Source organism: Balearica regulorum, chromosome 1 (genome assembly GCF_011004875.1).
Source record: "Balearica regulorum gibbericeps isolate bBalReg1 chromosome 1, bBalReg1.pri, whole genome shotgun sequence".
Classification (NCBI taxonomy): domain Eukaryota; kingdom Metazoa; phylum Chordata; class Aves; order Gruiformes; family Gruidae; genus Balearica; species Balearica regulorum.
The window spans coordinates 25,404,177-25,418,047 of record NC_046184.1 but is presented as its reverse complement, the minus strand read 5'-3'; the positions used below and the strand labels follow the sequence as shown (position 1 = coordinate 25,418,047).

Here is a 13,871-nt window from a genome sequence, read left to right as displayed (position 1 = left end):
TATTTTACAGTTGGTAAGGACATGTTTTCTAGAAAACAAACCATACTTTCTCAAGAAACAGAACTACCATTTTTCATCACCAGATCACACAATTTAACCATTTTTTTATTCTTCCATAGTTTTTTCTTTTTTGCCTAATGGCATTCCACATGAAATTCTTTAGGACTCAGGAGGACTAATGTGCTCTCAATAAGATCAGTGTATGCTTATGCACGTTCACTCCCTGGTAGCCACTTAATTTGGTTTCATTAGACTACCAAATAAAGTTTCACAATTATGATAAATGTAATAATAGATACAGGTTCATGGCACACTAATTCCTTCTCTGAGAAACACTAATTTGTGCATTCTCTTTTCATATCATTTTAAGCTCCCATTCTTCAATTTTTTATTCAGTGTTGTCCAATGACATTCAAATTTGGCTAACATATTATACTAGTAAGATAGGGAAGGAAAGTGCTACAACAGAAACTATTTGTTCCTAGTTCACACATTCAGACACAAACGTCTAATTTGTTTGTTAAATGCTGCAGAAAACTGTGATTTCAATCACCTTGTTACTGCTATTTGTACCAGATACTTGTTTTATTTTGATTTTAGGATTTTTCCTGGTCCTTATTCAGTAAAAGCATTAGAAATGGTATTAATTATCAGCAGGTACCTCAATTCCCTGAAGTGATTGTACAGCCTATAGATTTTCTTTCCCTACTAGGAGCTGGTTATGTCACTTCAGAGTTTAATACTCCATAAAATGTAACATGAAGAAGAGCCAAACTCAGTTTTTTGAATTCCTGCATTCAAATCAAATCACCAAAGCATTTGAATCTACATCCATAATTACATAACCATTTTTTTTGGTCAAGGGACAGGACACATTCTTGGCTATCGAAAAGTTTTTATTTGAACATGTATGGTAAAACTACCTCAGTCTAATGAATGGAATAAAATTGCTCTACAAGGAAACTGAGCTGGTACTCTTTCTTAAAAAATATATATATATTCAATATAGTTATCTATATTTTTAAAATTAAGCACAAACTCCAGTGTTTTTCTGGTCAAAACTTAAGCTTTCAGCACTACTTCTTTGTGCCAAAGGTACTATCTAGCTGTCCATTCTTTTTAATAAGTCATGGCAGTAAGAGAAGGTTTCTAATGATTAAAAGAGGCAAACATTATGCCCATTCTAATTATTTTTTGAAATGGAAATTTAACTTTGTATTTGGACACACTATGACTGGGAGAGTGGACAAGGTATCTCCAGAGATCCATTTTAACCTAAATTATTTTATGGCTTTATGCCTTGTGTCATACAGAACACAGCAAAAAAAAAAAAAAGAGTCCAAGACGTAATGTTTCTCCAAGACCCTGCAAAATATTCAACTTAAGAGCTGCATCCAGCCTCCTAAGTAATTCACTTACCCACCGACAGCTGAGAGAGGCAGCTTCCCACTAGGCTTGCCAGCTACCTAAGCAGCAGCAATTAGTCAAACAGTCCACTAATAAAGCACACTGGCTGCAAGATCAGCACACACACAACTCCAGAGGAGATGTAGAATATATCATTTCTTGCGTAGATGTGAAACTCCACAGGGTAGTTTGGGATATGAAAATATGGGAGAAGTATTAAATATCTAAGGACATTATCAATGAACCACTAGATCCAAAAGCAGCTGGCTTCCATTCTTGTAGAACTTACCAAAGGCAATGATAGTGATTTTGTAAATTACTGCAATTATCTTTTTTTTTAAGGTTATTACTGAGTTACTACCCATTAGTGTTTTGTGAGGACCGACTCTATGTCCTTTGTGAGCCCCCAGCTTGTGAGCTCCAGCTCTACTTCCTTTATGCTTCCTCCAGACGTTTAGTCAGGGCTCAGAAAGTCAACTAAGAATTTCTGCAACAGAAAAGGATTTTCAATAATTACAGATTCAATGGCGCTTAGCCCCATCTCTCTGTTTTCCACCAGCAGATGAGGGGGAAGGATGGAGCAGAACTTTGACAAGTAACAGCTTGTGTATGGTACCTCAAAGATATTTGGGACAGGGTTACCGCACGGTTCCTCTTGCTTAGTTCAAGAGTGAGGCAACCTGAGGATCAAGCAACCAAATCATGTTTCTTAAGTCTCCTTTCTTCCTGCATGTTAGTATTTTTGGAAGGAAAGAAATTTGGCAATATACACTCGTCTTCCAGAACGCTCAATAGGAACTCACTTTTTAAAAACTCCTTATTACACAGAAAGTAGATCAGCTAAATTTCACTATTCCATCAGTCCTATGGCTATACTTTTAAACACCTATCCTTAAAAACACAGACCATGGCCTCCTACCACTTTAGATAAACAATTAAAATCACCCACAAATCTCACTTAAAAGCCACGTCCCGAAGAGGTAGAGGAATGAAATTTAAAATATAAAATAGAACAAAAATGCAATTTAAAGTACATTTGAATTAATGAATAAGTAAGGAAACTCGCCCTCATTCTGGCTGATTAGAAGCTTTTACAGAATATTCAAACTTTTTTGGTCTTTAAGCATGTTGTCTTCAGCCAAATGGAACAGTAATCCACAGTGCTCTGCACGTCTAGCCAAGGTGTCCTCTGAGTTGTCCTCTCCTGAGACCAATCAAGAAAAACAGACTACTACTCATAACACTTTCTCCTTTTCATATCTCCCTTTCCAATGCCCAATAAAAGGTTAAGCCAAAACAACTGAAAATGAGGTAATGATCTTCCTAAGTGCTGTTATAAGCAGCATACATTTACTGCTCCAAAACATGTGATCAAGGAAAAAAAAAAGAAAAAAGCAATAGTTAATTAAAAATATAAACAATCTTCTCTAGTAATGTTCAAAAGAATTGCAGCAACTTTTAAGTGAAAGAGGGGGAAATCTATTTTCATCAATAAAGTACACAAAGAAATGTCTAACTGTGAATATATTTTCACCTCTTCAACAAAAGTTCTTAGGTAGGCACATAACAGCTCCGTTGAATATGAATGGACTTAAATATGAACATAAGAGCATGAACATGAACATTAGTAAAGTCCGGAGAATATGAAATCTCTTCCTATTGCAGACAAAATAGACACAGGACTTGGCAGTCTCGGTAAACATTTAACTATAACTCAGTTGGCTCACAGACTGCTTTTTCTTATCCTTTTTGCCTGTAGATTCTTCATTGTGTAATTCAAATTGATAATGATTAATTGGCCAAAATCACCACTTTCAAAGAGAAAGAGAGAAGTCCAGCACAACTTAGTGATATACACAGTCATCTTCTTGCCAAAGCATCAGCTGTGCAGCCAGGAGAAGGGAACACAGTGAACTGGGAGAGAAAGACTTGGGGGAGTCAGTGGAGAGAAGGAGCCACCTGCCATGACAGCAGGACCCGATCTCCTGAATTTAGGTACCTCCGCTGACTCTACGTACAACACAATATGCCACTCTAGTCCATTTAAGGCGGGTGTTCATCACATTGAAAGGGAAAACCAACAGGAAACACTGGGTTTTGCTTATCAGGTATTGGAACCTCGGTATTTAGTTACTCCCCATTGGAGAATTAAACTAGAAAGAGGAAGCTTTGTTCTTCCTGAAAAGGATGGGATGGGAAGAATGGGGGAAGTAAAACCCTCCTCCTTTCTTTCACGTAACATTGAAAGTAAACCATTTCCTCTGCTGGAAGCTGAGATGCCATAACCAGCAGGAAAGACAAAACTCATTAGCTTGGGAGGAGGAATAACTGGGTTGCAGTGCCTTCACTTTTATTTTTTGATCCAAATACAATACATGGCCATTCTGAGAAGTTACTTGGTTCTTCAGCAGGACGTAGGTAGGCTGATTCTTAAAACACTACCTGAATTCCACAGTATTACGAAGGTAACTTAATACACCTACAATCTTGAATGTTAATTTATGCACATTTTATAAAATACGACTTCAAAGCTCTACATTTAGGAAAAAAGAATGTGAAGAGGTGCCTACAATGGAGCCAGCACCTTGGCAGACCTCTTCTCGAATGCTTTGTGGGGTGGCTGAAAGTGGATGATGACCTTACAACGGCCATACCGCAGTGGGGACACCGTTTGTCTCCACTTCTCTTGAGAAGCAGTAGAGCGACAGCTACTGCTGGCAAGCGCTTACAGCACACGTCAACTTCAGTGTTCACCGAATGCTTTGAAAACCTCACCGATTAGTTTAGGATGTTGTGCATACTTTGCCATACAGAACTGTGAAACTTAATACCAGATGTGCAGCGGGGATGAGCCGATGGCTGAATTTCACTATATTCACACATTTTTTGACAATACAGTTTAGGAATTTATTGCTACGCCAAAACCTTCATTTGGGAAAGATCTATCAGGATAATCCTCCAACCAGAATCCATATTTATTATATATTGATTATAAATTCAATATTCAAAATACATTAATTTTAATATGTACAAATTATTTTTACTGGATGGAGCTGCTAGAATACAGACTGCAAGAAGACCTCATCTAAGATTGTAACAACTCTTAACTCTAAAACGTATTCTTTTTAAAAAAAAGCAACCGTTGAAAGCATGGAAATAACAGAAAGGAATTTGAGTAGCAGAAGACCAATTAGTTTGTATTCAAAGCTGAAACGACTTGCATAAGCACACTGGGAGAAACCTAGCATTATTACAGGAAACACAAAAGGTACCAAAGCCAGGGATTAAGAGGAATTTTGTCAACTTTTAGGGGAATTAGCAGCAGAACAACAGTCATAATACTCAACAGAGAAGTGCCAGACGTCTGGCAGAGGACAAACTATCAACTCCCTTTTTACAAGGAGTCACATGGAAAAGACAAGGGGTAATGGGTACAAGTTAGTCCTGGGGAGATTCTGATTGGACCTAGGAGGAAAATTGTTCACGATGAGAACAATCAGCCATTGGAATAATCTCCTCAGGGAAGTGGTGGATTCCCCAACATTGGACACTTTTCAGATTGGGCTGGACAGGGTGCTGGGACATCTTGTCTAGACCATGTTTTTGCTGAGAAAGGTTGGACCAGGTGATCCCTGAGGTCCCTTCCAACCTGGTATTCTATGAAGTCTTGCAGTAATGGATCTGAGTGCTTGTCAGGAGTGTTTAACTCTGCAATAAAACTTGAGAAGACAATACTTGGCTGGAAATCATATTATCAAGCTTTGCATCTTGAATGTGTGTTTTCTGAAGTCTTTCACATTCATCCTTTCCTAATACAACTTCAGCTAAAATAAGGTTCTTCTTGAGCCTTTCTCTAGTGTACATGAATATGTCCTCACACAGAAATCTAGCCTGTAACTATGGGAATATTCCCACAGAACAGGGTATGTCTGCTCCATGTTTTTTTTTAAAGAAAAGAGCACTGAAGTGTTGGGGAGAAATTATAAAAAAAAAGAACACATTTTTTCAGACAGACAAAGAAATGGATGTACTTCTATTCTGGGTACTTATTAATGTTTTACTATTTTCCTGTAACATGGATATTTAATGACAATATTTGCAATCAATGATTTTCAGAACCAATATACAATGAGTTAATCAAACCCATGCAAAAATATGATGGGCTGTCTCACTTTACAAACCCACAATCTAAAAGCAATTATCCAAAAGGTTCCTCGCTGCTTATTAATCCAGAAGAGTCATTATGTTGTTTAGGGTATTAAACACCATTCATACTATGACAGACCTTTGCCAAGTTGATTTTGTAAGTTATCAGGTTTAATACTGCTACATTTTAATGCACTAGAAAGCGCAACTCACTAACAGTCCATGCTTGGCTCACTCCCAAGAAACAATATTTTCCAGCTAAGAGATCATAAACACCATGCAATCCAAATACAGCTGCACAGAACACTAGCAAGGCCATGCAGAGCTGACATACAGTCAGAAGGTTATTGAAGAATACACACGTGGAGTCATACAAAGAAGTCATCCAGGTTGGTGTAGTAAAGCTAGGTATTTGTGGAAGATTAAGAGGCAAACTTGGAACTTTTGGAAGAGCTACATTAGGAAGACTGTTGGTGATGCTCCTGTGAAGAAATAAACAATGTAGGAATACAATAAAAAATAGAATATTTAGAGGACAACGGGGGAGAACACCTGATTAGACAGAAAGCTATAGGCAGGTGCTTTGTTCAGATCTTGTAGAAAGCACTTACTTGACAGGTTGCCACGACTCTTGTTCAAGACCTCTGTGAATGGACTGGGCAATTGATGATTCCATGAGATCGATGTAGCGGATGACCATGGGAACAAAAATTTCTTGCAAGTGCTTGTGAAAATTTCCATTGCACAAAAATGCTTTAAAAACAAACAAAACACAAATAAAAAATGTCAGGCCTTTCCCTACTTTATTTTGCTATCGGAAAAATTATCTCTTAAAATGTTTTAGTACACAGAAGCATTGTAAGAACAAGAGCCAGCTTGTGTAGGAAATACAGTTCATAAAAAGATAAATGAAGTGCTCTATGAGGACATTGAAGTGTATTTTAATTAAAACTAGACACATACTGAAGTTCTTTGTTGAACCAGAACACTTCTGCATCTTAAAATTAATAATATATTTTGCTGAACCTAAGCCTTAGCAATTTTGTTCAATACTTGGACATCAAGACAGAACAAAAAATCCAAACCAAACAAACAGTATTTGACTATTACTCAATTATTTTTATTCTCCTTATGCTAAGAAGAACAAAGGTTACAGTAAAACGTTCCTCACTAGGCTACGTACAAAAATACAGAGGTATACAGCATTTCCTCCAGACTGCTTAATGGAAAAAGGCAATATGTGACATATGAGTGTTTGGGGGAATAAGAACAGTTTACCCATCTGCTCTGTGTCCTCGGGAACTGGCAAAGTCCTGAATCACTGTCTACAGCTATACAGAACATTCAATGAGCTCTTGAATAGAAAACATGTCTTGGTATGCCTACGCCTTTAAAAATCTCAAAGACCAGAACTCAACACCAGAATCCCAGTTTCTCCCATCTTGACATGTGCACAAACCTCACCAAGACCCCCAAAACCAAAAGTACCTCCCAGCCAGTCTGTGTTCATGTGAAACTCAGCCTCAGCAGCCCAGCTTGCCTCTCCTCTGCCCTCTCAACTGTCTTGCAAAATTTTAAAGAACGTTAACCCTACACTTCCCTTCTGGAAGTTTGCTAATTCTCTGGTGTGATTAGCTCCAACTTTACAGCAATTGTAGTTTTATAACTAAAGGAAGTCCTGAAAACTATTTGCCTAAAGTGCTTAGGAAAGCTGAAAACATGCAACACACCTAGAGGTGTTCTCTTGTTTTTGTAAGACATGGAGTTGGCTGGTGAGCATACTACAAGCAGGAAGCATATTACTGAAGAAGAGTAAAGTAGGTATAAGCAGTAGAAACTTACCTGCTTCACAGACACATGAAAAACTACACACAATGCAAACTGAAGATGCTTAATACCTGAAAATAAATTTGCCACCACCACTGCTTGTCCCTGTATTTCCTGAAATGTTCTCTTAGCGGACTAATGTCCTGTCCCACCAAGGGAGTATTTCAGTTTCACGTTTTGAATGTGTCCGTGTTCACCCATTAATCCAGCACTATTATTAGGACCTATAAGAATACTTCCATGTGTACATGAAAATCATACAGTCAAGCCGAGCCACAGAGAGAAATTTTCATGATTTTGGTAGCCCTACTTTTCTCCCATCCATACTCTGTTGTTTTAAATTCTCTTGTGGGTTTCTCCTCCCACCTATTCCTGCATCCAGGCTTCTCATTTTATTTGGGTAGGTACCACAATCACATTTTGAGGAGGTTTCCTCTTCTTCCTAAGAAGAAAAGGCTGGATCATGGTGCTCAAAACCCTGGAAACCATCTCATAAAGTTACAATCTCTCTTGTCGCACTATTAGTACAACTCCATGTATAACATATAAAAATAATTTCCGTAACTTCCAGAAAGTCCTTTGCCTTCCATTCCTGAATGATGTCCACCACAAACTGAACCTGGGAGACATGGAGATTGTGGGGAAAATGTGTCATCAAGTTTCAGTTCGTTATTGCTATTTGTATTGCAGGAAGTACCTTTGTTTCTGAATGTCTGGACACTAATATTAACTTTTTTTCTTGAATACAATGATCTGAAAATAAGAACTATTTTCTTGAAAACATCCTTGCAGAGTAGTGGGAAATTATGTATCAATCACTTTTACCTAAGGAGACAATACTAACAAGATCAGCTCTCCCTAGTTTTGGTCACCTGCCTCTCTCTTGCTAAGAATTTTGAAACTTTTGGCTAATTTCAACCATATTACACATAGGGGTGGCGATATCAGATGTATGAAGTTTCATGAAAACAGGCAGCTAGGTAGCAGGCAGAGATTATCAGGGTTTCCACTGAGAAAAAGGCAGCGGCATAGGCTCAACTCTTATTAAACACTTGAGAATCCACCCTTGAGAGCACCTGTGAGTCCATTACAAACATGCTCCATTATTTACACTGCTCATAGAGCTACTTGTTAACTAGCTAGTTCTGGCATAATTATTTGTGTATCAGGCACTCAAAACAGTGTTCTTTTTTCTATATTTATATATCTTAAACCTGCAGCATCTGTGACCGGCAATAATAACAACTCAGAAGGATTTGGATATTAACACAAAGGTTTCACAGTAAACAGCCAATGAACATTGCCTTTGAGAAAAAAAAGGTGGCTGGTATCAAGCTGCATATTAGGCTGATTTTTCAAGGCAACTTTGAGCTTAAAAACAACAACAAGATTACAACTGTGTCAATTAAGTCAATATTGCCGCTTTATTGCAAATCAGTGCAGGAGTGGCATTAATCAGGCAATCACAGTTACTGAAGGGTTGAGCTTGTAGTTTACTGTTTTCTGAGCACACCACAGAAATGCTCTGCTACAAGCCCTACTCTGGGAATTACAGTAATAAAGCCTCATGGGCAGGAGGGCGACTCTTGTTATTCCAAAGTCAGAATGAAATTTAAAGTCACAGGCAATAAAAGCTGTTGAACTTAAAAAGCTGAATCATTTTCCTAACATCCTGACACCAGTCTTCGCAGGGAAGTGAAACTTTCCAAAATGATGCCAAGACTCTTAATATGACTGCACCTCCACAGACATCCCTCTGTACGTGGGCACACACACAAGAGTGTTGTCTCAGATCAACAACTCCGTGAGCATTCTGTTTTCCCAGGGCTGAGGACATGGCACCTCTGATTTACCCATCTGGAGATCTCCGTCAAGGATTACTGCAGGGCAGGGAAAGAACTCAGAGCGCAGGGGTAAGTGATATAGCTGAGTATCATCAGCAGACTCATGGCACTCTACCCTAGGATTAGAATTGATCTTGCCAAAAGGTACCACCTGTGCATCAAAGCAGATGGGAAACAAGAGATCCTTGAGGAAATGCCACACTTCAAACCCCTCAATTACCACTTGTCTTCAAAGCTATGTAGCTTAATTCTCCATTGTCTTGTCAATATAGACACCCCACACCCTCTTCATATGAGCCATCTCATATTCACACAAACAAAACCAAAATGAAAGCCTATGCCAAGGCAAGCTAATGCATAGACAATATTAATGGAAAATGGATTACAGGATCAGAAAAAGATCCCCAAACGAAAAATTCTTCCAATACTGAAGTTGAAGATGAAAGTTATTCAATTTTTACATATTAGGTAGCTGAAATATATTGAAATATGACAAGAAAAGACCAGGGACAAAAAGTACGGTCTAATAACGCAGCACTGGAATGAGGTTTCTCCTCTAATAGTAGGAGAAGAATCTACTGTGCATGTGTACAACAGAAGATATGTGGCTTGTTTTGCTTTTACTTATGCAGGCACAGCTTAGGAGTTATCCTGGAGTCAGCATGTTACACTGTCCTCAAGAGTTCTGCAGAATCAAAGGAAAGGAAGAATTACACAGGTTAACAGGAGTCTCTTTTCCACTGACAAAACTAGCACTTTGGCAGACATTCTGTAATTATCCTGGTCTCCATAGGATTCTTGGGAAGGCACCACTTGGATTTTCTGGCATATTTTTAAATCCAAACTAAACTCAGTAAATTTCAAGAAGGAAATTTCCTTGGGGCTCCATACTCTATCTGTAGCAGTTGAAAATCACCCAATAATCTATAAAAAGAAAGTTTATATTTCCATTCATTTCCTGTTTATATTACATTCTGCCTCCACAGAATATTTATTAATCAGTTACTTAAACTGTGGTGAAAATTGCAAGTGTTTCAGCCTATATACAAATTATTGTGTATTTTTACACACAAGACATACTTTAAAAGTGAATTTTAGAGATATACTATGTGGAAGCAAGCCGAAAATTTATTTAATCTGTACAAGACAGAGTGACATGAACAGCTTATTGCACAATTTTCTTGTGCCTAAAACTCCCATTCAGCCAAAAAGGTTATTGGATATTCCGGTAAGCACTAATGCAGCTTGAGTTAGCTCTCAGTATCAGTAACCAAAACATGTAGCTCTTATCTGAAGGCAGGTTATGATTTCAAAGCAGCTCCTAATGGGATGGAGCAAAAGTCGTGAGTCCCTGATCTAAGTTTCCCCCGACAATTAATGAGAAGTGTAAGGTTTGATGAGAGGTGTCGGTGTGGGTGTAAAGTTTGCCCTGATTACCTTAAATGTAAATTGTTTTCTATCTATCTCCACCCTGTAGTTTAAGATAGGGGCTATGATGTTATACATTAATTCTAGTACAAAAGTGGTACCCAGGCTGTAACAGAGCAGGAAGGTGACGCTGTCATTGGTGGTGGTTGTAACTCTGCTACTAGCAAAAGCAATAGCGGGAAAACATATCAGAGAATTCCTGTTTGAAATCAATAGCCATGATAAAGGCAATGGGTTTCAAGAGGTTAACACTCAACGTGCTGGTTTTTCTAAATTAGCTTCATCAGACTGTCTACAGATGTACCATGGCTGAGTTAGAGCAGGTACACAAACATTTCACTGAGTAATACTTGATGGAAAATGAAGATTATGAGTTAACTTTATAATGCTCCTTTTTTTGACTGATTCGTGGCAATGTAGTAATGCAATAATGCAAAGCAACAGCACAGTACATAGTGTCAGTGACACTAGGAAAGAAAACTTGGCAAGGAAAGGAGCAGAATATTGAATATACAATTGAAAAACCTCTAAAATAAGCCAAATATATAGACATTTCATGTAACTAGGCATATGCCACTAAAAGATATCTCTGACACCATCTTAAACAAAGAGGTATTAATACATGTCTGTGTTGAGGCACTAAAAACTTGATTAATCTGAATAATTAAACAACTACAGAAAGTAAATTGCCCTCTAGAGCAAGCCCCTTCATAACGTAATTTATAGGCTCTGTGAACAAAAATTAATGTGGTCATTACAGAAAATAAGACACAATCCTGGGACAACCATGTCCTTCCCTCTACGAATATTCAATTCTGGAAAAAAAATAATTTCACTGTCATAGAGAGATATTGGGTACTGCTATCACTGTTCAATCTGCAAAGCTTTACAGTCAGGCATAAGTGTGTATGAATAATAGAAACTTTGGAGATCATTAAAATGGATACTATAAAAGCAGCTACAATATTTTTTTCAAACCTTTACATTTTGAGAAATCACAACAAATTTATCTACAATCTATGACTCATCTCCACAGTAAATGTCATTTTTTAAATAACTTTTTGTTATTTGTTAGCTCTTGTCAGAAAAGCTGAAATATTTTATAGGAAGATCATACTCTATCCATTTTTTAAGTAGTTCTTCAGTTAGACTTAACAGGAAAGCAATCACTGATAAACTCAACGATGAACTCTTAATTGTTGTGGAATAAGGTCAGAAAAAAATGGTGAAGCTTAAAGTGACTCAAAATGGAGTCCTTCATAATAGAAATGTGAAGCTTCAGTCAGGAGTCCCTCTTCCTCCCTGCTTTTACTTCATGGAAAGTTATATGCTGTATTGGAAATTGCATTTTTTCTTCTCATTGTTAAATGAATATTGGCTTTGAAGTATCCGGCTTGAATCTTGTACAATGTTTTGCAAACTATGTAAAATAACATAGTTGATATTATTTGAATAGCAAAGACTATGCATTTGCATTATGTCACAGTCTTTATAATGTTATATTTCAGTGCCATAGCTATAAAAATAGTCTTACATGTAAGTTTTTTTAATGCTGTAAATGTTAGATTGTTTCTTTATTGTTAGGAGTTCGCTCATGTCAGGTTTACATGAAAACTGACTCCTGCATCGAAGATTTAGAGCTCATTTAAAGCTCTTGAGATAGAATAACACGCAGGTGTCAGTCCTCCAAATTTCACTGAAGATTAACCTAATATGCAATATGGTGACCTAACAGTTCTTCATTTGAAAGAAATCTGAAAAGTAATCTCTGATATAGCCGAAGAGTGAGAATAACCCAGTGGGATTTCCACCTCTTCATTTCCTAATGAGTTTTTTGATAATGAGAGGTGACTTTGCCAGTCACTGTGGGCTCTATTATGGCTAATTTACTCCACTTCACTCTCCTTGTTAATTATTAACACTAGCCTTTTTATCCTCATGAGACCACATTCCAGTTTTTCCCTTTTTAGATTTTTTTTTTCCCTAAATCTATCTTTATGCAGGTGATCGTTTTCAGGAAAAGGTTTTCACTTAGGGTAAAGCCAGAATTATTTATTTCATTTTGGAACACTGTAAAATTGATTATATAAGCATGGGGAGCTCTTTCTAATGGCTTTAATGCACTTGCAAGGTGAAAAGGCTGTTAATTATAGAATAAGCACTGAGGTATGTTCCACTTGGGAATCAGTTCTTGGAAGAATGGTCACTTGCCACTCGCTAACATATCCACCGATTACAAGGTGACTAATTTCCACGGTTGCTTTCCAACAGTTCTGGGAAAAAAAAAAGTGTATAATTTTCCAGATGGCTTTCACTTGCCAGAAACTGTCATTTACTATATCTATTACCATTAGGGAATTACTGAAATTGGTATACAGGTGTGACATTTCATACAGCAGTCGTTTTGTATCCTTCAGTTAAGGTTTCACAATCTTTCTAATAATTGCTTTGACATGGAAGTTTTCATAAGATGTCTTTCCTAAGGCTGTTATAATCATTTAGCATTATTATCCATTTAATCTTTTAAGGAAAGAAAAATCAGTAGCCTACCAGAAACCTCTCTGCACGTGAGGACAACCCTTGTTTGTTTCTATCGCTTCTCTCAAGTTGGAACCAAAGCACAAAGGAACGCAAATCACACACTAATGTAGTTAAAAGTGGTGACACAAATACTTTGTGTAAGACTACTGTAAAACACCTCCACAGCTTTCAGAAACCAAATAACTGTTTTAAGTGCAGATAACATCGCAACTAGACATGTGTTTCCTAAACTGAAAATGTAAAATGGTAAGAAAGACACTTGAATATAGGCTTCAGATTTTTAATCTGGATTTTAGATGATCAGACACGCACTTAAAGTAATGCAGAATCCACCTTGCAAGAGTCTAACTCTTACGAGGTCTGCACCAAGACTGAATAATTCCTACACCCTTCTGAGTAGCCTTCTAAATTGAGCTTGAATTACCATTAGCATGGCAATTTTAATACATTTCTGTAGTTGCACTTTTGTCCAACAAAAGATCCAGACAAAAAATTCATGAATATCTTAAAAAACCCCTAAGGAAAACACTAGGAGATACATTTTCTTTCACTAAGACAACACGTGAAGAAAGAAATCATCAGGGATACAGCATTTCATGTATTGCTAAATGTCAGGATATGGAAACCTAATTCATGAAAAGAGACCTCTAAGACTGGATGTTAATGTTCATTCGCTCT

General features: G+C 37.4%; 1 protein-coding gene across 8 annotated transcripts in view; it reads right to left on the bottom strand.

The window, feature by feature from the left end:
* The window catches only part of CADPS2 (calcium dependent secretion activator 2), a 319,877-nt gene that overhangs the window by 49,656 nt on the left and 256,350 nt on the right, over positions 1 to 13,871 (bottom strand). For 5 of the 8 annotated variants that reach the window (XM_075743016.1, XM_075743026.1, XM_075743055.1 and 2 more), the window contains one exon: positions 6,165 to 6,306. In XM_075743016.1, coding sequence (XP_075599131.1) covers positions 6,165 to 6,306 — 142 coding nt within the window. Of the gene's footprint in view, positions 1 to 5,915; positions 6,036 to 6,164; positions 6,307 to 13,871 lie in introns of all 8 variants that reach the window. The other 3 variants (XM_075742996.1, XM_075743000.1, XM_075743006.1) reach the window with 1 other exon arrangement.